Source organism: Maudiozyma barnettii (assembly GCF_903064755.1).
Source record: "Maudiozyma barnettii strain CLIB 1767 genome assembly, contig: KABA2_08, whole genome shotgun sequence".
In the NCBI taxonomy this organism is placed as follows: domain Eukaryota; kingdom Fungi; phylum Ascomycota; class Saccharomycetes; order Saccharomycetales; family Saccharomycetaceae; genus Maudiozyma; species Maudiozyma barnettii.
In genome coordinates, this window is record NW_024545245.1 from 452,389 (window position 1) to 476,818 (window position 24,430).

Sequence of the window (24,430 nt, forward strand, 5' to 3'; positions counted from 1 at the left end):
TATGGATATCAGCATTGCTTTCCTTAAATGAAGTTACAGATGAGATCGTTGCAATGCACTGAAAAGTCGTAGAAAATTATAATATATTTGATATCGCCGGCAAACGAAAATAAGAAGAAATAATCCGCTTACATACAACCCAAATTCAAGGATGACTACAACATCTTTCAGTTTTCTTGAAATAAACTATATCTGGAAGTTGCAACGTCATACCTATAAGGGCAGTCTTTTTTCTACTTATTAACACTGTCAACTCTTTGAGGTCCTTTGGTTAAACAATCAATAAACTAAGGTCACTTTAAATTATTTTATTTTCATTTCAAACGTATGATGGCCCCTAGTATCAGAAGCAGTCTGTTCAGGACTGGTGCTCTAACTTTTATTCTATCTATGTTAAACTATGCAACGAGTACTCCCGATACACAGACAAGTACATCTTCCATCTCCTATAATTCATTCAATTTGTATAGAATTCCATTAGCAGGGATGGCGCTATTTTATTCAACAAATAAATCTATCGGTTTCAATTTAACTATCATTTATACTGTATTGATTGAAGCATTTTGTGCTATGATAGTGAATTTTTTCACCATTCCCAATGTATGCCAAAATGTAGAACAAGAACTCCTTGCTATCCGTTGTTTCCTAGGTGTAGCAAATTTCTGCGGTTCGATCTTTACAGGATTATTTGTTGTCTATGTAGTGAGTTATTACGTTAAACATCCCGACTTCTTTAGACGTGAGGGAAGTGGAAATGAAGCTATTGCTGATGACGATGACGATGAAGAACAAAATATCGGTATGTCACCTTCGGATACATTCACACCAAATGAAGACGTTACTGCTCATAACATTTTCCATCCTTTCAAATTTATTGATATTCCAACAGGGATGTTACTACTTGTTTCAGGAGTTATACTTCATTTGTATGGATTGGTTGATTTTGTAAGTGATATTTATTCGATAAGAATAATGTTGTTTATTTATTGTCTTTCAAGAATTATAAATGATACTTCTTTATTGGTTATAATTTTGGTAAAACTCTTAGGAAGAGAATGGGAAGTATCTGTACATTTATAATAAGTGGTAGATTCATATCTTGTCCCTTATAATGCAAGTATACACGTGAATGCTATTATTTTTACTATTATTATTTTACAATTGACTTTCTTTTGGTATCTGTTCATATTTCTGTTGAAGTCGATGAACAAGAAATACTTTTATTACTCTTCGAACCCATATACTATTCACGTTCCAAAGTTTTTCGGAGATATTCTGAATCTGCGAATGTGATATTTATAAGTAAAGCATCGACTTGTTTTTATATTTTATAGAATTATAATGTTATAGCTTTGTCATGTTTATCACTATCTCTTTGAAATACGATTAAGCATGAACCTCATATAATTTTAATTGATTTGATTAGTAACAAAGAGGTTCTTTATATATGAAAACTTATCGGTAATAAGTCAATACATTGAGTTCCAATTGATTTTGTATGCTATGCAATGACTTACTTTTTTTTCTTGGAAGATTCAGTACTTCTACTTTTGGCAATAAATGAACTGGTACAGCCCTTTAAAACAAAATATCTATATATACACACTTGATAGGAATATCAATTTCTTATTGATGATCCAAATAAAAAGTCCATATATATATATCTTACACTTGTCAATTTTATTTTATTACACTTTAAGAACTATCCCATCAGAATATTTTTAAGGCGAACGTTGAAAATTATTTACCATTAGTACTCAGGCTAAGATATATAAGTCAGGTGGATGAAGTAAACAGATTTATAAAAGGGAGGGAGAACGGTTGCGGTAATATAGAAGTGGTAAATAACGAGGTAATATATTTGTATTCATATTATTTAGCTAACTAATATATAATTTAATACGAGTTTGTAGTTGCCATATCGAATGTCGCTCTGTCTGGATGGGAAGATATCGATATACCATGGTATGAACTATTTCCAAACGTTATACTAATACAATAACATACCGTTATCGACCTGTTTTTGTAAATATTTCATTCGTTTAGATAGTTATTTAAACATGGTTTAATCCATTAAGAGTAAAATATATATGGCCCTTCCATTTCTCCATTATTCATACTGCGGCTGTTCGTATTATCGGTAATTTGTGACGCATACTCTTTGAGAGAAAAGTACATTAAATTGAGTACCTCGATTTAAGTTAACCGTGTTTATTATTTCATTATGTAGTTGCAAATGATGTGTTTCAGTAGCTGATGAATTCTATCATCCTCCTCGTTTCACGATCGTTAACAATATTCTCAAAATCGCCTATTTCGATAAATTCACCAGGTAATTAAAGAGTTGCACTCTTTCATTGTAAATATGTAGCAGACTTTTACATTCAATAATATTTAATATATTTATAAAAACATCTTAAAAATAAAGGATGGTACATTTAAATAATTTGGAGAAAAAAAAAAGTAAATAAGTTTGTTGTTGAACATAGAGTTTGAGATGTCACTTGTAAAGACCATGTAACTTATCTAAACAACACTCTGGACGAACAATTGCTACTACCTAGTCAGCGCACGGAATATCCCAAATACTTTGACCACTAAAATGGGTTTCTAAGCACAACAAAAATCTGACATCAGTTTTCCATGTTTCACCATTGTTAAAACTGGAACACCAAGAGGCCAGGTGCTCGTTATCTGCCTGTTGTAGCATTTCTTCTAATCCATCAACAATCGTTTCATTTGTAGCTTGAGTATCACAGTTCTTACCTGTTGTCCATTTGGAAATGGCAACTAAATATGTAACTTGAGTTCCTGCACTATTGTAAGTTCTATACCACTGGGTACTACTACCACATTCCTTTTTAGCAGATTTGCTAAGCATGTCAGATGCGATGGGGAATGACATAGATATGAAATCGCTGATACTATTGATTAAAAGGGACACGTAAGTCTCATAGAACTTTCTGACGCTTTTAAGATATGATTGTATCTTATCTGACCAATGAATTATATGATAGTTATCATTATTATAGCTGCTACCATGGTCAAAAAATTTATAAGTGACTGACTCATTACCTACACCGCGGAAGGCACTATAGTCTGGATCTATCAATCTTACGATACCTGCTGCTTTCTCGTCACGGGTTGACCTACTATTATTGCACGACTTGATTGTTCCGTTTGTGAACTCAACAGAAGAACCAAAATCAACCATATCATAAACTCCTGACCAATTAATAACTTTCTTGTATTTGGAATAATCTATAGTGGACCTGTTCAGCCCACGCACTGTGCTGAATCTGGGATCTTCAGTAGATATTACTAACATGTGGTCATAATTGTCTGATACATTAAACTGGTAAGAGTCGCAAAAGTGTGTTGCTAGATTCAGAATCAAAAGAAAAAATGTTAATTTAAGCATTATCTCTCCAATTATCTGAGGTTTTCTATTGCCCAAAAGCTTCTAATTGAATAGGGATAAAAGTGAAAGCTAAGAAATTACCACCCTCTATTTTTATAATAAGTTTTCTTCAACCTGAATTTTTTGAGATAAATTTCTTATCTTGGACGCAGTGTCACAATAAGTTACACTTAGTTACTAACAAGCTCCATATGTTACCGATGATCAGAACAGGGGATCAGAGGTGCAGTGTTGCTAAATGATTAATCGACTCGCCTAGAATTGGTTTTACTCTGGTTCGATCACTAAAATTTCGACCCAACCCAATCTCGAATCCTAATCCTCGCACCTGACATTATAGGGTTACTTGAAATACAAAACGTAGTTGCGTGATTTCTTTTGGACTTGCCTTTTGATTAATAATGGAAATTGAGACATGAAAAACCTAAAGACAGTCATTTTCATAACTGTCTTTAGTGCACAAGCTTTTTATTGCAACCAGCAACGTAAAACAGAGTCCTCCGAGATTAATATGCTGCTTATCTTATAATTTCTGGATGCATCCCTCAATATTCCGACTCAAAAATGACTGCACCGATCTAATAGCTGCTCTTGGAAAATTAAGAAGCTGAAAAAATGAGATTGAAGATTATACAATCTTTGGGAGAAAAAGGTACCGTTATCCATTAATAGAAGTACACAATGTTTCGTTTACTGCACGCTAGACCAATATAAATGCAATGTTAAAAAGACAGCAGATCTATTTTACAGTTATTACAACTTATTATGCATTTTTTTTTGACATCAAACTCGTGGCTTCCTCTATAATGTAAATATAATTCAATATTTGCAATCGGATGCCTTTCTCGTTACTGACTAATATTATACATGATTTTGATACCGTTAGTATCTTATGAATGTGCTGTATGGATCTATACAAATTTATTTATAACACTTGAACAATGGGCTAAGTTCATAATTCCGGTGTCCAAGGCATTGAAGGTATTGGCCACATACGTTTGTATAAGGACATTGCTACCACATCTTGAGCTGATAGTTTAGCATCAAAGGTAGTCTTGAAGTAACCGTGTGTACCCAAACTTTCCTTGATGAAACCAGTTCTACCAGATTTTGTAAATAATGGAATAGATTTGAACCATTCCACATCCTCGGAGTTGAAGAACATGTAACGAACTGTAACAACGTTCTTGTGGAATCTGAATGGATGACCTGTTAGAATTGCTCTCTTGGCTAGAACTCTGGTGTGATCAGCATTCAAGAAGGTACCTTGACCAATCAATTCAATACCCTTAGCGTCGTTAGCGTTAGGTTTGAAAAAGATGGCCGGAGATTGTGTAAAATCAACCGGCGCAATACATGTAGCCACTGATAAAGTTTCTGGGTGCAAGAATTTTTCAAACTTATGCACATTATTTGGTGTATTCGTCGTCCCTGAAAATAATGGATGGATAGTGTATCTTCTAACACCATATTGAACGATGATTGGTTCCTTTGCTGGTACTGGTCTGTCGTACTCTTCCCATCTTTTTAGAGAAAAGTTTACAATAGCGTTTTTGTGTTCGTGATATAATAATCCATAAACCGCAAATAACAATTGAGATGGATCGACAATTTTTGGAAGTAAATGTTGTGGGAAATTTATATGTAATACAATACGGTCACCAGCGACAACTTGAGCCTTTGACCTAGCTTCTTTTACGAGTCTATTGGCAGTATTCTTGTAATTACCAACTCTCAAAACACGCTTCCATTCTGGAGGACATGTTGGATCCTTTTCATCAACATTCCAGGCACAGTTATATAAGTTCTTTAAACCTCTGTATCTCTTTAGACGATCAATACCTGATTCAGTTGGGTATAATTCGACTTCATCTGGGAACTCGCGATCTTCTTTTTCCAATTCTCTGTACTCTTTCAATTGACGTTCTTCCTCTTCAGGTGAAAGATCAACGAATACTTCGTCATCTTGAGCGTCTTCCAAATCGCTGATATCACTTTCAATTTGCATATCATTCTCAGGTAGTGCATCTTCATCATCGTCCATCATATTGTCTTCATCTTCATCATTACCAGTCATAGTACCGTTATCAACCATATCATCTATGTACCACTTAGCTTGGTAATCAGAAGTGCCCTTTGGTACTTTCACAGATCTAGCTTCTTCTTCAGCGCCTGGTAAAAACCCACCATCATCAAATCTTGCAGTCTTTAGATCATCATATTCGAAATCCGAATCATCGTCATATTCTGTGTTGACGTTAGCTGGTGCATAGACGTCAAGGGTATCTCGCAATTCATTGGACCCAAATTGGGTATCTAAATCCAAAGTATCAATAGGATCATCACTCTTTGGTTTCTTAGCTCTCGAAGATGAACCAATTTTTTCAATACCAGAAAGTTGGAAATCACCCAAATCTGGAATATGGATCAACCTGTTTGCATCAAATCCAACCCCACGAACAGTACCAGAGATAACCAGATCACCATTTTCATCTGTCCCTGGTTGGAAATCTATCGAATCTGCTACCAAATAACCTCTTTGATCTCTCCAAGTTACAGGACGAGGCATCTTTTGACATAATTGTCTCAAAGCGTTCAATGAATCTGAAAGTTTTTCTAAATTGTATATCTTTTCTTCGTTAGGGAAGAAATGCTTGAAATAACTTTCTAAGGATTGTTTAACGTCCAATTGAAATTTTTCCTTTGGATGAACTGCAGATAAATTGGTTACAACACCCATAACAGAAGAAATACCTTGTAATTCGAGAGCACGAACAACTTGTTCACCAAATTCATCATCCACTTCAGCGGTACCACTTAAACCTAATATGACAAAATCTGCTACTTTAGCACAATCTAGAATATGTAAGAAGTTACTCATATCTGGAACGATAACTTTCAATTTACTCTTGAATTTCTTAATGTCGTAATCTCTTACGCTTGGAATGTTGCCACTTTCTTTTGACACTAAATGATCATTTAGGTCCAAATCACTTGATTGTAGAAGACCTTTAACAATTGCAGTAGCATCAACATCAGGTGTCAAGGGGACTACTGTAATAATTTTAGAAGCACCATTGGAACCTTCAAATAGTTTTCTATTCTCTACAGATTCCAGAATCTTTACTGTTCTAAGTTGTTTAGACTTATTCTTACGCTGATCTTTGGAGACTGTCTTTAAAGTTTTTCCATTAATAGGATCTCTTTCAACTTTACCCTTGAATAATCTTTTCAGAGCACCTTTTGATGCATGCTTGGACTTGAACGTTTTATGGTTCTTCCCAAACGCTGATCTATGTGAATGACCAGCCATTATTTCTTTTTCACTTTTTGGATATTTTTAACTGGGTGGCAATGTACAATATAGCAAACAGTATATATCAATTACTTTAACTATTAGAGATAACTTTGATGTCAAGAAAGTACTCTTTAATACTCCCTCCTATATTTCAATACATAGAAGAGATGAGCATCGCTAAATTGAAAATTTTTTTCTCTTTGAACAACTTAGGTCTTGTTCTCAACCCCAAAGTAGGGTTCGTAAATATAGTCCTGCGACTATTTAGGTACACCCTTACACCCTCAACATCCGAACACCCATCCATTTGTTTTATTTTTTTAAGTGAAAATTTAATTTTCACTTAAATCGCTTTTTGGTTGTTGAGCGTATGGGTCACAGTGAACAATTTCACTTTGCAATTTCACTTACTCTCGAAGAATCAAATATTCATCCAATAACTAGAGCAGCGAAGGAGTTACTGATTCAATGTGAAGGTAGTCTGTAGGCCCAACAGATACAATGATTGAGGTCTTAGCGAAGACAGTCTTGATTACTATGATGGTAGTGTTGCGATATATATTAATCATTTAAATAAGAAGGTAGATTAAAGAGGTACAACTTTAAAATAACATACCTACAAGAAAGTCAAACGTACACCAATTTAAACATAAATGTATGTATAGGAGAGATATATGTCACAGTAACAATAGAATAGAAATACATGAAATAATGAATGTTAAATGTTTGAAGATGAATAATAAGGGTAAACTTTGACCAATGAGGATTAGATAGTAAGGATGAAGAATGAATATATTGATATATGAATCAACTGTATCGATCAAGAAATATCGTGAAGAATGAGCTTATCTTCATAGAGAAACCGTATACCCATCGAAACATATTCTGTGTATCGATAATACAAGAGCAAATCATCTAAAATAGAAGGAAGAAAAGAATCAGTATCAAAGAACGATGAAATTCCATATATCTAAACAATAAGAATTGATAAATAAAAGTCGTACTGAAAGTGTCGCAGGTAACAATAATGACTTAAAACGATAAGATAACAACGTATCATCATATTAATGTTCCATATCCAATTTCTATTGTATATAAGAAGAAAATAATACACATTGTAACACATTACTAACAATCATAATTTAATTTTGTTATTTTTTCCATTAATTGATTCTATTTGAAATCTTTTAATTTACGATACAACAAGATTTTATATTTTAATTTTCACAGACAATATGGCTCACGAAAACGTTTGGTTCTCCCACCCAAGAAGATTCGGTAAAGGTTCTCGTCAATGTCGTGTCTGTTCTTCCCACACTGGTTTGATCAGAAAGTACGGTCTTAACATCTGTCGTCAATGTTTCAGAGAAAGAGCTAACGACATCGGTTTCACCAAGTACCGTTAAGATATTGTATATATAAGTATCAGAGAATATCATCATTATCATTAAAACAATGCTCTGTGTCTCTCATTATTCATCTCTTTTCTCTATAATATCATAACCATTTACAAGTATTCATTAAATTATTTTATATATATGTAGGAACACATATGTTCAATCGTTTTATATTAACAAACTAAATTAACACGTCGTACCAATGCGATTGCACAACTAGACCTTAGATATTGATCTAGTGTCTCTGTTGTCATATTAACGTTGTTCATCCCTAATCTATATAACCGTTTATGGCTTGCCCTATGTTTATTATGTGCAAATTTCGCTTTACCCGTAAATTCTGAAAAATTTTTTCAAGGTTTCTTTGAACATCGCGTGAATTATTTGAACTCATATAAAAGGAACCGAAATTAAAACAAATCATAACAACTTTCTAATTTAAATAATTCTATTTTCTAAAACAATTCTTATTTTATTTTCATTTTTTAAAGAGGGTGAATCTAAAATGTACCGGAAACATGCCACAGTTGGTTTATCTGTCTTCTAACAGTAATTAATTGCCAGTGTTTCAACTAGATTGAAATACCAGTTTCCCAGATCAATATAATTGGACAGGATAGGAAGTCCGTTGTTCGTGAATTCCCCTCACAAATGAGGGGATAGATGAACTTGGGATGTCGTCTGATAGTCTACAATTTTTCACTTTTATTTTTATTTTATTATTATTATTTAAACGCCATGTAAATTGCGATAGTTCTATTAAATTCTTGTACATATTAATTACTTTTTATCTATTTGTTGGGATCGTATATTTCAAATTTTCTGCTAGGTTGGCGAATAGGCGCCAAGAAAGAAGCAGACTTGAATTGACGAATGTCATCGATTAATATACCTGATGGATAAAGTGCATTATCTAGATCCTTTTCACTATCAACCTTCTTATTCTCAGCTTGGGATTTCAAATGAATAACCAGCTTTGTTGCATCCGGTCCGTTGATATATCTTTCATAGAATGCAATCATTTGTTCTTTGGTTAAAGCTTCGACCAATTCTGCCTTTTTTTGACGATGTAAGAAGTTATAGTCCCCAAGGTAAATAGCAGCTGTATATCTTGAACTTTCCTCGTTCATATTTTTGTATTTTTGCAGCAGGTTTTTGCACAAGGCATTCTTATGTTTCTTAAAGTTTTTTTCAGTCATAGTTGTTAATATATTACCAAACTTCTTGTAAAATTCATCAATTCTCCATTCTAAGAAAGGTGTCGAATGCTCAGATTGTACTAAGATACGGATGTTTGCTGTACCATGGTTATTCAAACTGGAGCTGAATACGACGTAGCCAAGTTGTTCCTTAGTTCTTAAAATGTTAAAACATGGTTCATGAATCATTTGGGCAAATAATCCACTCATAGCTGATAATCCTTCAGTGTACACGTCCAGTTGTGTGACATGTTGAATACATGAGTTCACATTTTTCTTATCTGTTAACAAAGTCTCATATCTGAAGGTTTTTGCATTTGGAATAATGTATGACCTCATTCTAATATTATCTACTTGAGAAGTTTGAACTGAATGTTTTCTTAAAATATCAATCAATGAATCGATCTCCATAGCCTCTTCATATTTCAAATTACCATGAACTAAGATTTCAGAATACATCTCTTGGAAAATTGTTGGAATGAATGCTTGAAATTGCTCAAATGTTAGTTGTTTAGCAACATCTAATTTTTCTTTTGTAGACCAGGAAATCTCACTAGATAGAGAATTATAAATGGTGTACATTTGACCATATGGAACTTCGTACATCAAGTTATCCAAATGTTGAACGGTCTTATCCTTAAAGACTTCAAACCGATCTTTATCTGCCATGAAGTTCTTAATACCGTCTAGGAATCTAGTCAATAAAGTAGCCAACTTTTCATTAAACCCAGTAAGGGTAATATCAAGACCTTGACTGATTTTAACGAAAGAGACACGTAAGTTGGCACAGGCTGCATCGTACTCCAAGTCCTTTAATGAATCGTTGACCAGTTGTACATATAACGTGGAAAGCATGCTTGTGAGGATACTTGCATGAGTGTGGGGCAATTTTAATGAGATATAAATATAACCTCTTGGTTGCCAGAATCTGTCATCCTTCTTATACCATAATTTCCCATTTTCATTATCCTGTAACAAATATGGTTCATTCAATGGAACAATATCTTCTTGTTTATCAACTGTAAAATTGTTGGCAACAAATTCGTTTGGATGTGGTAGGTGTAAACTGCTTTTCAAACCAGGTGTTTCTGTCAATTTCAATAATTCTTCAGGGTAATCAATGATACTGTATTCAGTCCCATACCATTTTTCTTCAGTATCTGTTGGCAAATCTCTCGAGATAAGCATAAATCTTGAGTTTTCTACTGTTAAAGATTTGGTGAATTCGATTATCTTTTCTGGTTCATTTTTAGTAAATATACCAGAATTTAAAATATTTTCCACTGGAATATAATCCTTAGATAATTTTTTAGCCAAATTTGATACAGTGGATGATGGACTACCCTTTTGTTTAAACTTGAAATTTGCCTTAGAGATATTAGCTAATTCTGTATAAATCCAATCCTGAGGCAATGCATTTTTTAAATGTTCAATATATTGGAATATAATATGAACAACGTTAATATAATTATCCATCCCCTTTTCAGTTAAATCAATATTAATTGAGAAATATGAATTATCTTTTGACACAGAAAGACCACCAGCTGATAATTCATTAGCCCAACCTAATTTTTTTAAATAGGCTAATAATGAACCAGAACCCTCATGCCCAATCAAATGACTTAAGAAATGAGATGGTTTAGATTCCCAATGTTCATCCATATCAGGTACTAAAAATGTGACCTCCAGCTTTCTGATATCCTTTACAGGCTTAATCCTAATAATCTTAGTGAAATGATCTTTTGTGATAACTTGGGTTGGATATTCTGGAACCTCACGATCGGTGGTTGGGACATCCTGGAACAACTGCGTTGCCCAATCGGACAAAGTATCCAGATCTTCTCTGCCAAGGATACACAATTTCATTAAATTAGCAGAGTAACATCTGTTATAAAACTTCAATAACTCATCCCTTATATTCAAACCTTGGGAAGTAGGAATAGTACCCAAAGTCTCAACGTTACCAGTTGAAAATTTGTGGTATGGATGTTCATGGTTAGATAAATATTTATCCAATTGATATATTCTCCATACGTCATTTTGTAAATTTTTCTTGTTTTCACTATCCACAGCATTAATTTCTTTATCAGTAGAATCCTTATTAAACAAAGGACCTGTGAAAAATCCTGAAAATCGATCTAAACCATTAAATAAATGCTCATTATTAATCTCAAAATAATAATTTGTATTTTGAGAACCTGTATAGGCATTTGAAGAACCCCCATGTTTACTTAAGTAACTAGAATATTCATTTTCATCTGGGAATTTCTCTGATCCCATGAATAACAAATGCTCGCAAAAATGTGCTAACCCAGGCAATTCTTCTGGATCTTCAAAGGCACCAATATTAACATCTAATGCAGCTGCAGCTTTATCAGTGGTAGGATCATGAATCAATAGTGCTTGCAAATTGTTAGGCAATTGAATAAATCTGTACTGTCTGTCATCTAGATCTGGTTTTTCAAACGTTTCATTAAGAATCTTGTAAGTAGCCATTGTTCTTAATGGATTATATTTAGGTAATAAAGTGGTATAACTCCTAGCGACGTGAGGTAAATTTCGTGAGAGTGATGCAATAGACATCAAAGGATTGGCGTTCAATAAATATATATATATATATATATATATTTCACCACAACAACAACAAAAAGCAGAAAACGAATGGATACACTCTACTCCAATTGATAACGACTTTTCTTATCCAAGGATTGGTTCTTTTCCTTATTACCTGTTTTCTCCTTTTTTATTTTCCCTCCAATCCATTATACAGTTTACATATATTTTCTTCCCCCATTAAATTGAAAAAAGAAGAACCAAAAAAAGGTTTCCCACCTCCCATCGAGAAAGAGAGCAGTCAACAACATAATACAAAGGCGAAGCTAGAGTCCCCATAATATCTATATATATATCTACACGTCTCGGCATACTTCAAACTCACGACTAGTGCACAACTTATAAAATAATCCGAACGCTTCACAAATTATAGTCATGGCAAGAGTAAGAGGATTTGGAATCACCACTGTCGGAATAGTAGCCGTAGCCAGTGTATACATGGGCATAAACTTCTTCCAGCCGATTGTAGTAGAGCAACTGCGTAAGGATGGTAATCTACGAAACGATATAGATCTTCCCAAGTTCGATAAAGACGGTAACGTGATTGTGGATGAGAAGGATCGTGTCCTCTTCCCTGGAAACCAATTCCAGTCTCAACCAGTAACCCCGGCTACAGAAGAAACAAACCACTAACGAACTATTACCACACAACCACCATTGTAAATAACCCAATCACCAACAGATGGAGATACCTACCATCCTTCTTTCTATATATATATATTCCCCATTGAATTATTGACATGCCACGTGACACTCACGTGACGACCAGCTGATTTATATCTATATGTCTATAAATAGCAGCGCACCCACACACCGCACCGAATATTCTTAATATTTTTTATAGTAAACATGCAGACAAAATTTTTCACCGCTTTGTTGCCAATTTGGTTATTTATAATAATAAACAATATATATACATATTATATAAAGGCAAAAGGGGGATCAGTTGAATAAGTTTAGTATTTAGAAGCATCCTATCAGTTTCATCTCATTCTTTATATATTCATAATAGAATACAATCAATAACTTATTCAAGACTACTATAAATATTACCACTCGTTTCATTATGCGTACTTCTGCCGTTTTAACCTCCGTTTTATCCCTAGCTTTACTATCCAAGGAAGTCTTAGCCACTCCTCCAGCCTGTTTGTTAGCCTGTGTTGCTCAGGTTACCTCCGGTTCTTCCCAATGTAAGACTCTAAGCAACCTAGACTGTGTTTGTTCCAGCGAAAGCTCTGCCGTCAAGAGCTGTTTAGACTCTATCTGTCCAAACGGTAACGCTGATGCAGCTTACTCTGCTTTCAAGAGCTCTTGTTCCGACCAAAATATTTCTCTAGGTGACTCTTCTTCCTCTTCTTCAGCTGCATCTTCCTCTTCCTCTTCTACTAGTGCTTCCTCCTCTTCTGAAAAAGCTTCCTCTTCCTCCGCCATCGTTTCCTCTTCTTCTTCTTCTGAAGCTGCTGCTTCTACTTCTACTGAAGCCTCTGTCGAAGCCTCTGTCGAAGTTACTACCACTTCTTCTTCTACTGAAGCTCCAACTACTACCTCCACTATCACATCTGTTTCCGAAGAGCCAACTACTTCTTCTGAATCTACTACATCTTCTACAAGCTCCACCAAGTCCATCGTTTCTGTTTCTCAAGGTGGTGCTAACCTTCTACAACTAGGTGGTTCTCTAGCCGTTGTTGCTGCTGCTGCTCTATTGATTTAAGTGTGACGGATCATTTCCCTCTAGAAAACTAATTATTAGTTATACTTCAATCTTATATTGAAACAGCATTCCCTGCTTATTTTTATTATTACTATTTTGTGTTTATCCCTTTCAGTTCTTAAAATTACTAACGTTTTTTATCGAACTTCAATATGTTTTGGGTTATCCTAGGTCTTCCTCTATAAGTCTCCTTTTTTTTATTCAATAATATCGTTACATTCATAAATATTTACGTTAAAAGTATACTTTTTTTTATTTTATTTATTATTTTATTTATTAGTTATATTGGTGTATATATTTAGGTTAATTGCTTGATATCACCATTGTTCACAGTAATACGGTCAACTGTATCACCATATGTTGGCGGTTCAACATATCTAGGTAGATAATCAGGTTCAGCAGTCTCCAAATTTGAAGTACGTCTACGTCTAGTCCAACAATATAGTTGAATATCATCAATAATCACTTCTGTTAAACTTAACTCACCATAGACATCCCAATTGATCATCAATTGTAAATCAAATATACGAGATATCGCACAACTTTTAAAACTGTACAACATGTTTCCACGATGTCTATAATTTTCTTCATTGAATAATAACCTTTTCAATGACGGATGATCCCGAAGCTTGACTGGACATTCCATCTTGTAAAACCCTTCTGAATCAGGATTCGTATGGGATGGGTAAGGTTTCAATTCACTCATATCAACGAGATTTTCAGTGGACTCCGAACCGTCGACACTAATCAATCTCAAAGAGGATAAGTTCTCATTTGCAATACCTTCTGACAAAAAAGTTGTGGTTTCTAACAAATTTAATTGAATTTTTGCTGGTTTTATCTTGATTTTTTTCAATTCTTCGATATCATTTGTTCTAAATACTAAATATACTCGATCAAATTTATTACTACCTTTGTGGAAAAGAGCCTCCTTACGGTACAAATGATCAAACCCATTATTTTTAGTTCTTACTTCAACCCACATTACATGCCTGTTATCACCAGAATGTGGTAATCTAACTTTAAATGTAGATTGGTTGACTGTAACAACTGTTGGCGGCACTACGTGCGTTGGCGCACCACTATTTAGAGGACTCATACCATTAATGTTACCATTACCACCAACCTTCGGACTATCAATTGGGGTCACAGGCGTACTTCCTTCTATAGGAAAATCCATGCTTGTACTTCTTGGATCTATAGATAGTGTACTTTGTTTACTTCTATCTCTTAACTGTTGACCAAGACTTGAAGTTCGTATCCCTGGTGATGACGAATTATTATATACAACTTTACTATTAAAAACATTCTCATGTTTCTCATAATCCATATCGTTCTTATTAGGAATATATTCAATCAATTGCTGTTCCCTCATAATCTTATCAAATGGTTTAAACCAGCTCTTTGCTTTACCTAACTCAATAGCTACTTGTACAATATATAAAATCTTTCCTAACGAATAAAAATATAAATCTAAATTATCTATCTTATTCATTTCGTTTGTCAAATTATTAAAACTTGGAGGTAGTTTTGTATGCTGTTTCTTAGTAAACATTACTGTCTCTTTACCATGATATTTTAAACAGTTTGGTTTTACACCTGCCAATTTATCAAATTTAAATTTATAATTATATTCACCTGGGTTCACTTTAAATGGCTTTGATGAACCTTCCAATGCATTCCATACATTATCAGGAGGAAATACTCTTTCTTCAATATTCATCATATTATGGTATGTTCTAGTATCTGGACCTTGAATTAACAGACCATTTTGCATTACTGCATAGTCTGAATCAACTTTTGTAATAGTCTCTGAAAAAGCCTTTAAATGAACTGATATCTTCTTAACAGATACTGACTTGTTGAATGTGACCTTAACATCTCCTGAAATATTATCTTCTCCAGTATAGAAAACACTGTTCAAAGGCTTTGATAACGTTAGCTCAATTTTTCTAGATGGTGCCATGGGAGTTAATCTCTTAACCTGTATAAACCTGAATATTCAACAACCAATAACTGAATACAAATTATATCCAAATAGACTAAGGATAATGCTACTTCTGTGAACGTAGAATGTTAGAGTTCTTATATAAATTGGAATGTTTTTCCCCTCTGCGGATCATTATATTGATAAAGTGGAGTAAATCCTTTTAATATCTTATGTCATTGTTCCACACCTAAATTCCCGCTTATAGGAGGTCCCCTATGGAACAATATGCACAGCCTCCAGTGAATGCACTCAAATTTCATGTTTATGGCGATAATTGGAAACTACCCTTTAACTAATTTTCACTTCGGTAACTTAAGTCCGCTGAATACTGTTGCGCGTATTCCCACATAATGTACCATTTTTTTAATGGTTGAAAAGAAATGATCCCAATAACCAACTCAATAAATAATAACAAAGAGGGACAATATAATCACAGACTTATTTCCATATTTCGAAAGATAATCATATCCAACTTTGAACCGCTGTTTATACTATTAAATGATGTTGGGTATTAGACAGTTTTCTACCACCTCTAGAGAACTATTTTTTTTTCAAAAATTCTTTCAACCAGTTATTGATGCCTCTAAACCGAAACCACACGTAGTTACACAACTCGTTAAACCTGTTGGTTTGAATAGATATCCTACCAAAGATACCAAATACTCGAGAGGTAACTCTTTTAAAGATTTATTTGATCAACAAAAGACTAAACAAAGAACAAACGAACTTACATTGGAAATGAGTAAATCAGGGATGTATGATTTGTTTACATATCGTAAGACCAATGGGAAATTATTCCTTTCACCAAAATCCTACTGGAGAAAGGATAAGGCCCTATATTTCCCTCACATGACGGGACAACCATTGTCAAAAACAGCTAAAAGGGGTTCCATCGAGGACAATTTGAAGGGTAAAATCAGTATTGTAAGGATATTTGGTAACGAAACTGGTAATCAATTGAGTAATGAGTTCATTGATGGTTTGGTTAAACAAGATCCAAATACTCTTGATGATACACAACTTGTTAATATAAATTGGATGGAAAACTCTGCAAAGACTATGATTGTTAAATTATCAATGTGGAGTATGAGATCAAAGATTCCTGAAAACTTACAAAAGAATTATTTCATATGTGACAGACAGCAATTACCATTTACCATTAGAGAAGACTTAATGATTAATAATATTTACACTGGTTACATACTACTGGTAGATTCTGACTTAAAGATCCGTTGGATTGCCAGTGGAGGTGCTACTGATGAAGAATTGCAAACACTATCAAGATCTTTGAACGGTGTAAGGAATGAGACTGAATCAAAAATAATCACTTAGAACTTTATAGTCAAATGTACATCCATCCACAATCATGTTTATAGCACGGGATACGAAGTAGCCTATCACTCAATTATCCTAATTTTTCCGATACATAATACATATTCATAATTCTCCAACTGCTTTTGAACCTAGTGGTTACTTCACTTTTATATATTCCATACCTATATAATTGTAGGTTCTTATTATTCTTAGTTATGAACTTCTATCTTGCTCTGCTAAAATTTGGAAGGTAAAAAACAAAGAATAGGAGGCGTGTACCTTCGGCGGCTAAAAGCAAAGATATCTTTCACAATAAATTTTAACCTAATAAAACAACAGATATAAGATACATCAAGTTGAACTGGTCCAACAACATTCTGGTAAAAAAATGAATAGCCATCTCTTTGAACAAAATTTTGTATATTGCAATGTTTGCCATAGGAGACATTCGCATGGTGATCCTCTTAATTTGACTTCCTGCGCTCACATTTTATGCTCCCTTCACGTCGAGAACAAACATACCTGTCCAGTTTGTGATACAGATGACATTTCAATAATTAAACTTGCAGTTGACAAGAATTTACCTCCAGATGTAATTTCATTTTTTGAACCATTACCCAATTTGCTTGAGACAATTTACAATGTGTCACAATTTCAACAACAAGCTTTAGTAAATCAAATTCAATATTATCAAACTCATTGCGTTAAATTAAGAGAAAAAGTTGCCCGGCAACAACAATTATTATACAAAGCTAAACAAGAACTAGATGGTGTTTCCAAATTGAGGAATCGAATAATAGACCTAGAGTCACAATTAAAGCATAATAATACCAACAGTCAAGGTATATCTAAATTTTTTGATTCAAGAAATTCTCATAAAGCAAGTACAAGTTATGGTGATGACCATAATATACAACCCCCAATGACTGTTGATCTAACTATGGATGATTCAGAAAATGATGGAAACACATTTTTATCTAAATTAAAGAAAAAATCGTCAATAAGGAATCATATGGATCGCAATAACAGAAATTTAGGAGGACTGTTACAAACCAAGGTCAATTTCCCCAATGTCTCGAGTATGCAAACTACAACAAAAATTCAGCGTTCAATAACAGATTATAGTTCCCCTTCAGATATCCAGAAATATGCACCTAACAATAATGTTTCTACAAACGAAGCATTTGAGGCCGAATCTACACATCTAGCTAAGTATATATATTCCCCTAATAATGGAAGGACAGACACAAAGGACAATCGAGGTATGGGAATATCATCGTTATCTTCATTATCAACAGAAGGGGCATCTCATGAACGGTCATCCTTAACATATAGCTCTTCCAATAATAACCAAACGAAAAACAGAAATAGTTATATAAATACCAACCGAAATAAATTTCCACAAGCACTTGATAGATTACGCATTACCAAAAGAAATAATACCATCAACAATACCAATAATGAGTCTACTCGTTCAATATCTAATAGTCAAGGTATAATTGCACATATGAGAAGTAGTCGTAATAGAACCACAACCAACAATATTAACATGAACAAAAACAATTTGACACAGAATAGAAGAAGTTCAACATCACAAGTAATTAATTGTAAATACCCAAATACACCCAGCTCTAATATGAAATACAAAAAGACATAAGTATGTCAAACAACACCAACTTATCGTTTCCCTACAACAAACTGGTGTCTTCTAATATTAATAAAAAAAAAGGACAATATTATTGTAGTTTTATTTGATATATTGATTTATATATATATATAATATACAATAACAATAATAATAAATGAATAAGGAATAATTAATTATGAAAAAAAAACACTGATATTATTATAATTGAATATCAGATTTACACAATAATAGTAATTAAAGGAAGACAGATCTAGGAATAAATAATACTGTGATGATAATATACATTAAGAGAATTTTGGATTTTTAAAAAAGGAATGTATAATAATAAACATAAAATAGAGAAGATGTAGTCCTTGACTCAACTTCTTAGGTTCTATAACTCCCATGGCATTATCATTTCAAAAAATTCAATTTTTTAATAAAAAAGACACAAACAAATAGACAAAAAAGAGAGAGTAGCATATTTCATAAAAATGACCTAACTAATATGAGAGAAACCTGTCTACATACCAACACCAAATGATTTTTTAATATATCTCTCCCTTACACATGTCTTTCTTGCTTATATGTTACCAGATTTCTTCAATTGAACGAAAGAGGCGATAAATGGGACAGCGAAACCAACACCCAAGAAACCAAAGAAAACGATACCGAATGGAATCTTTCTGTTATGAACCTTGAATGGAATATTAGAGTATACACCCTCTTTGAAGTGTGCAGCTTGTCTTGTGGTAGAGGAAAAAGCTTGTCTTGAGGTAGAGGAAAAAGCTCTTCTTGTAGAAAGTTTCACTAGTGATTGTCTGAACATTGTTTATAAATAATTGTGTAAATGGTGTACGTATATTTCGTAATAAAAAAAGACAAAACAGAGAAAACGTAACTGGTATTATCAATAAAAGATCTTGAAAATAAGTTTAATAATATTTGGATAGCTCCCAGTTATCTTGTTTCCTTTATCTCTCTCTCTTTATATATATATATATGAAACCAGGAAACAGTGCTGTTTATTTTTCGCTCCGAGAGTGCGGTAAGACCGAAGCGAAAGAAAACCCCCGGAGAGTCTCCGTCACGTTTCATTGGCTGGCATGTCTCACTATGCCGTCAGCAATGATAACGAACCGTTTGTTGATGTGACGTTGTTGTAACTTGCCTTGCAAGAACTTGAGCAAAGCTACTTCCCCTGGGGTAATACCTCCGAGGTATACGATCAACACTATGTCTTTGTTCTGAAGTGACTTGCGGTTGCGCATATTCGTGGTGTTGGTGGATGGAGTAGCATTAATGTTTGCAGCACGGATTCGTTTTAATCTTGCAGTAGGTTCAGGAACCCATCGCGATTGAGTAATTATATCGGCCTGTCCATAGAGTTGTTGCATCAAATTATCTAACTGGGTACAGCTTGGTTCTCTTGAAATCATGAATGGCTGTTGAGAAGAATAATTTTTAGAGAGAACAGTTCTATCATAGAGTGATTGAATCAGTCGTATACTTAGAGGAGAAACTCCGCAATATGCAAACGTAGGTTCTCTAGGATCTGTTATTTTTACAGATGCGTCCCCCTCGTCTTCATTAGGGACTGTATCTAACCATTTAGAGGCATGTCTATATTCTTTCTTCAACATAATTGTAGCCTGTGTTTGCATTAAGGATTTACTGATGAACAATCCGTTCCTTGTTAGCCATTCTAATTTGAAAAGTATTTCTATCCCATAGGTATCAATCAATTCCTTCTTCAAAGTATCAAATTCATTATCCTTCAAACCATTCTTGCAGAGTGATAATAAACATACTAACCGTATTATCACCTCCATCGGTACTTTATCCTCATACAATAGTGTTAGGATACGATCCATGGCGATCGTGGTTCCTAAATTATCAAGCAAGATATCTTGTTCCAGTTCAAGAATACGATTAAATTCTAAAGAATCATTGTTTTCAACTTCTTCAAGAATATCAGATGATAATGTGGTATGCATCTTTAAGAGCTTTTGTTCTTGTTGTAATGTTCCCAACGAATCCACAAATGTCTTGATTTGACCCACCGTCTCTGCGTCATGTCTAGAGTCGTATTTGCTTTGCAATTCTTTAGCCATCTTGTTTAATTTAGGTCCCATTGCACCAAAATTAAGGAACTTTAAATGATTCCATATTTCATCATCATTAGCAAAGCTATGCGAATTTCCTTCCTTATCAACTAATGTCCCATTTGCATCAAATTTATGAAATTTGTCTAACAAACCAAAATAGGTCAGTTCTGTCAGCAACGGTGTAATTGGATCCATTTCACGTTCAATGACAATCATATCTGTTTCTATATCAATAGTAGCCTTTTTCCCATGTAATGACTCAAATATCAATTCATCATTGTATGTCATATTATCCTTCACCCTTGATTTTAACAGCTGGGCAAACTTTTGAGATAGATTGCCTAATGTAACTGTATTAGTGATAGTGGTATTGGTCTGTTTTAATAACGTCAGTATACAATTGATCATGTTGTCTAGTAAAACCTCTCTCGTCCCATCTTTCAATGAATTTTCAAATGGTGCATATAGTGAATCATTTTCAGAATTATATAATGCATGGAGACAAAGAAAATCATCATCAAATTGTGGTATTGTTACCATTTTCCATGGAGTGAGCCTAACGGTTTGACAAAATTCTTGTAATTGTGATTGAATAGAATGTGGAACCTTGGTCAAACCATTCGAAAGATCGAATTCCCACGTGCAATACATTACATCCAGTTCGGTCATTTCTAAATTCTGTAAAACAGATTCTATCATTGATGGTACAGTTAGATCGACCCTAATATCTATAAGAAACACTGGCCTTATAGTTGGGGTTGTGTCTAAAATTTCTGTAAGATCTGTAGTTAATTGATCATCGAGAAGTAAAATCTTCTTCACTGGTGTCTTTTCAGTCAATGTCGTAAAAGTTAACAGATTATTTATAACTGGTAACATATTTTCTTGAATTATAAGTACCTGGCCAGGTCCTCCAATACTAACTAGTGCATTGCAAAACCCTTTCAGAACAGAGTCCTTAAATTTTCTGGTGTTCCATTGGTAATTCATTATTTGCAGGAACAATTCCCTCAGATGGCCTTATAATCAGAAATAGCTGAATCACCTCCAAATTAATCCCTGGTAGATTAAACTTACTTTCTAAAGTGTTGCCCTTTTGTTGTTTATCAATGAGCTGACGTGTATTTACAATCATTAATACCTGCACTTTATTTACAGGCAGTAATCTTATGTGGGAGACAAGGCACGTGAAAACTTGAAAAAGTTTAGTATTAAGCAAAGGCTACTAATTCGGCACTAAATATCGGTAGAAAATACATAATTTAAAGATTACTTTGACGACTAAAATGCAACTGTTCACAATAAAAAAATGATGCTAGAGATTACTACTGTAATTATATATACATTACTTATTGGGCTATACCACTTCTTGATGCAAATGATTCGTAGTATTCTAACATATCTGGTGTAATACCCTTGGATATATCTTTCAAAGCATTTTCAAAATGCTTTGATTCAACTCTATCAGTTTCCAGATTTTCCATAATAGCTGCAAGACCAGCTTCTTGACACAAAAGTACGACTTCAGCACCCGAACAACCATCAGTACGCCTAGCTAAATCCTCCAAATCAACTGAAGTATTCATAACTTTGAATTTCTTAGTACAGTTTTTAAAGATCTGCAATCTTGCATCAAAATTAGGAGGACCAACATAAATGTGCCTATCTAGTCTTCCTGGTCTCAGTAAGGCTGGATCAATGGAATCTGGTCGATTAGTAGCAGAAACAATGACAACACCGTGTAATTCTTCAACACCATCAATTTCATTTAGCAAAGATGTGAGGACGTGATTAGCAGCAGACGTAGATTCCCCATCTCTATCTGGCGATAGCGCATCGATTTCATCAATGAATATAATACTAGGCGATGCCGAACGAGCCTTCCTGAAAACTTCCCTTATGGCACGCTCTGATTCACCCACGTATTTGTTGAAAATCTCTGGACCCTTAACAGCAAGAAAGTTAATACCAGATTCAGTGGCAAGGGCCTTTGCTGTCAACGTCTTAGAACAACCAGGGGGACCATACAGTAGTACACCCTTTGGTGCAGATACACCTAATCTCGAAAACGTTTCGCCAGCCTCTAATGGCAATTGAATCATCTCTTTCATTTTCCTCTTTAGATCCTCTTGACCACCAATGTCTGACCAATATACCTTTGGCATCTCCAAGAAAATTTCACGCATAGCACTAGGCCTTATTTCAAGCATGGCGTTTTCTACATCATTCATAGTTACCTTCAGAAGGGTCTTATCTACCAGGATATCATCATTTAAACCACGTTGGATGGTTTTCATGACAGATTCCCTACATAAGGCAGTAATATCAGCACCTACATAACCATGGGTTTTAGAAGCAATTGTCTTAATGTTATCCTCGGTTAATGTATAACGTTCAGATGACATCTTTGAAAATTGTTTTTGTAAAATATCTAATCGGGCTTCAACATCTGGGATACCTATTTCAACTTCTTGATCAAATCTCCCTGGTCTTCTTAGAGCAGGGTCAACAGAGTTAGGTCTATTGGTAGCACCGATAACTACTAGTCTACCATTATTACTCATCCCATCCATAAGAGTTAACAATGTAGCCACAACTCTGCTCTCAACTTCACCACTGTCGTCATTAGCACGGTTTGGAGCTAAAGAATCAACTTCATCGATAAAGACGATAGACGGTTGATATTTGGTGGCCTCATTGAAGATGTTTCTTAAGGCGGCTTCAGTTTCACCTAAATACTTGGAGACAATGGAAGGTCCACTAATAGTCAATACATGGGCATTTGCTGTATTTGCCACACATCTTAATAACATAGTTTTACCTGTACCTGGGGGACCATGTAACATAATACCTCTTGGTGGAGTCACACCAAAATCACTAAACAGAGTTGGTTGGTGCAATGGTAAATCAATTGTATTCTTCAATATCTCTATTTCTTTTGATAAACCCCCCACAAATTCATACGTCAGTGGTTCTGGAATATTGTATTTGCTACTAGCGTGTTTCTCATTGGTAAATTTAAACCCAGTAGAACCATTTTTGTAAAGCACTGGAGGGGATAAAAACATTGACTGAGAAGATCCGTTATCTTGTAATGACATATTGCCAATAGCTGGCATTGCGTCGCTATCAACAGCAGTAACAACAATATCTAAAGATTCCCCATTGGACATAACAATTTTTTCTAAAACCATACCAGGACAAATGATTCCGCAATCTTTCAGGGCCTTCTCAACAACATTTCTGTCAGAAGTTTCGTTTATCATCTTACTTTGTAATGTTCCAACTGTGATCATTGAAGCATACGGTGGTTGAGAAGAGATCTTATGAACCTCCAGTCTATCACCTAGTAGGATATTCCCAATAGATCTTAATGTGGAGGACAACATGAAGACATCGATAGGATGAGATTTCTCATCACCTGCTTTAGCTATGGCAACTACACCATTGGCTCCCAGTTTGGAAACAACACACATGGATCCAGAACTTATTTCATTTGCTTTCAGTATATCAGGGTGGATGACAATATTACAAGCCCTTGTATAATCATGATTAATGATTAATGGTCGAGCGATGTATTCAGTTGGAAGCTTTACCTTCACACTCTTCGCAGAGGTGGTACCTGAACTTGAAGAACTCGTCTTCTTGGATGAGCTTGATTTTGGGGCCATTTTTCCCTTCAGAGTCATATATTTACTTGAGTGCTAGTTTCTCCAATCTAAATTGTGCTTTTATACATCTGCGATATAAAG

The 24,430-nt window shown here is 34.4% G+C and overlaps 13 protein-coding genes across 13 annotated transcripts; 6 read left to right on the top strand and 7 right to left on the bottom strand.

The window, feature by feature from the left end:
• Nucleotides 1-327: 327 nt before the first annotated feature.
• Nucleotides 328-1,080, top strand: KABA2_08S04576 (uncharacterized protein; the record flags this gene model as incomplete). The annotated part of the gene is made up of 1 exon (XM_041552067.1): nucleotides 328-1,080. The coding sequence occupies one exon, from the start codon at nucleotides 328-330 to the stop codon at nucleotides 1,078-1,080; it is 753 nt and encodes a 250-aa protein (XP_041408001.1).
• Nucleotides 1,081-2,560: 1,480 nt separating this feature from the next.
• On the bottom strand, nucleotides 2,561-3,421 carry KABA2_08S04598 (uncharacterized protein; the record flags this gene model as incomplete). Its single annotated transcript, XM_041552068.1, has 1 exon — nucleotides 2,561-3,421. One exon carries the CDS (start codon nucleotides 3,419-3,421, stop codon nucleotides 2,561-2,563), a length of 861 nt encoding a protein of 286 aa, XP_041408002.1.
• A 952-nt stretch (nucleotides 3,422-4,373) lies between these two features.
• Nucleotides 4,374-6,734, bottom strand: TSR1 (Tsr1p; the record flags this gene model as incomplete). The annotated part of the gene is made up of 1 exon (XM_041552069.1): nucleotides 4,374-6,734. The coding sequence occupies one exon, from the start codon at nucleotides 6,732-6,734 to the stop codon at nucleotides 4,374-4,376; it is 2,361 nt and encodes a 786-aa protein (XP_041408003.1).
• A 1,220-nt stretch (nucleotides 6,735-7,954) lies between these two features.
• Nucleotides 7,955-8,125, top strand: KABA2_08S04642 (40S ribosomal protein uS14; the record flags this gene model as incomplete). The annotated part of the gene is made up of 1 exon (XM_041552070.1): nucleotides 7,955-8,125. One exon carries the CDS (start codon nucleotides 7,955-7,957, stop codon nucleotides 8,123-8,125), a length of 171 nt encoding a protein of 56 aa, XP_041408004.1.
• A 782-nt stretch (nucleotides 8,126-8,907) lies between these two features.
• Nucleotides 8,908-11,898, bottom strand: STE23 (metalloendopeptidase; the record flags this gene model as incomplete). Its single annotated transcript, XM_041552071.1, has 1 exon — nucleotides 8,908-11,898. The coding sequence occupies one exon, from the start codon at nucleotides 11,896-11,898 to the stop codon at nucleotides 8,908-8,910; it is 2,991 nt and encodes a 996-aa protein (XP_041408005.1).
• Nucleotides 11,899-12,303: 405 nt separating this feature from the next.
• Nucleotides 12,304-12,561, top strand: ECM19 (Ecm19p; the record flags this gene model as incomplete). Its single annotated transcript, XM_041552072.1, has 1 exon — nucleotides 12,304-12,561. The coding sequence occupies one exon, from the start codon at nucleotides 12,304-12,306 to the stop codon at nucleotides 12,559-12,561; it is 258 nt and encodes an 85-aa protein (XP_041408006.1).
• Nucleotides 12,562-12,994: 433 nt separating this feature from the next.
• CCW14 (Ccw14p) lies at nucleotides 12,995-13,639 on the top strand (the record flags this gene model as incomplete). The annotated part of the gene is made up of 1 exon (XM_041552073.1): nucleotides 12,995-13,639. One exon carries the CDS (start codon nucleotides 12,995-12,997, stop codon nucleotides 13,637-13,639), a length of 645 nt encoding a protein of 214 aa, XP_041408007.1.
• A 298-nt stretch (nucleotides 13,640-13,937) lies between these two features.
• On the bottom strand, nucleotides 13,938-15,605 carry ART10 (Art10p; the record flags this gene model as incomplete). Its single annotated transcript, XM_041552074.1, has 1 exon — nucleotides 13,938-15,605. One exon carries the CDS (start codon nucleotides 15,603-15,605, stop codon nucleotides 13,938-13,940), a length of 1,668 nt encoding a protein of 555 aa, XP_041408008.1.
• A 525-nt stretch (nucleotides 15,606-16,130) lies between these two features.
• ATP10 (Atp10p) lies at nucleotides 16,131-16,961 on the top strand (the record flags this gene model as incomplete). The annotated part of the gene is made up of 1 exon (XM_041552075.1): nucleotides 16,131-16,961. One exon carries the CDS (start codon nucleotides 16,131-16,133, stop codon nucleotides 16,959-16,961), a length of 831 nt encoding a protein of 276 aa, XP_041408009.1.
• Nucleotides 16,962-17,331: 370 nt separating this feature from the next.
• On the top strand, nucleotides 17,332-18,600 carry CST9 (SUMO ligase CST9; the record flags this gene model as incomplete). The annotated part of the gene is made up of 1 exon (XM_041552076.1): nucleotides 17,332-18,600. The coding sequence occupies one exon, from the start codon at nucleotides 17,332-17,334 to the stop codon at nucleotides 18,598-18,600; it is 1,269 nt and encodes a 422-aa protein (XP_041408010.1).
• Nucleotides 18,601-19,153: 553 nt separating this feature from the next.
• Nucleotides 19,154-19,399, bottom strand: COX8 (cytochrome c oxidase subunit VIII; the record flags this gene model as incomplete). The annotated part of the gene is made up of 1 exon (XM_041552077.1): nucleotides 19,154-19,399. One exon carries the CDS (start codon nucleotides 19,397-19,399, stop codon nucleotides 19,154-19,156), a length of 246 nt encoding a protein of 81 aa, XP_041408011.1.
• A 265-nt stretch (nucleotides 19,400-19,664) lies between these two features.
• On the bottom strand, nucleotides 19,665-21,668 carry VPS33 (tethering complex ATP-binding subunit VPS33; the record flags this gene model as incomplete). Its single annotated transcript, XM_041552078.1, has 1 exon — nucleotides 19,665-21,668. The coding sequence occupies one exon, from the start codon at nucleotides 21,666-21,668 to the stop codon at nucleotides 19,665-19,667; it is 2,004 nt and encodes a 667-aa protein (XP_041408012.1).
• A 359-nt stretch (nucleotides 21,669-22,027) lies between these two features.
• Nucleotides 22,028-24,349, bottom strand: AFG2 (AAA family ATPase AFG2; the record flags this gene model as incomplete). The annotated part of the gene is made up of 1 exon (XM_041552079.1): nucleotides 22,028-24,349. One exon carries the CDS (start codon nucleotides 24,347-24,349, stop codon nucleotides 22,028-22,030), a length of 2,322 nt encoding a protein of 773 aa, XP_041408013.1.
• Between the last annotated feature and the right edge of the window lie 81 nt (nucleotides 24,350-24,430).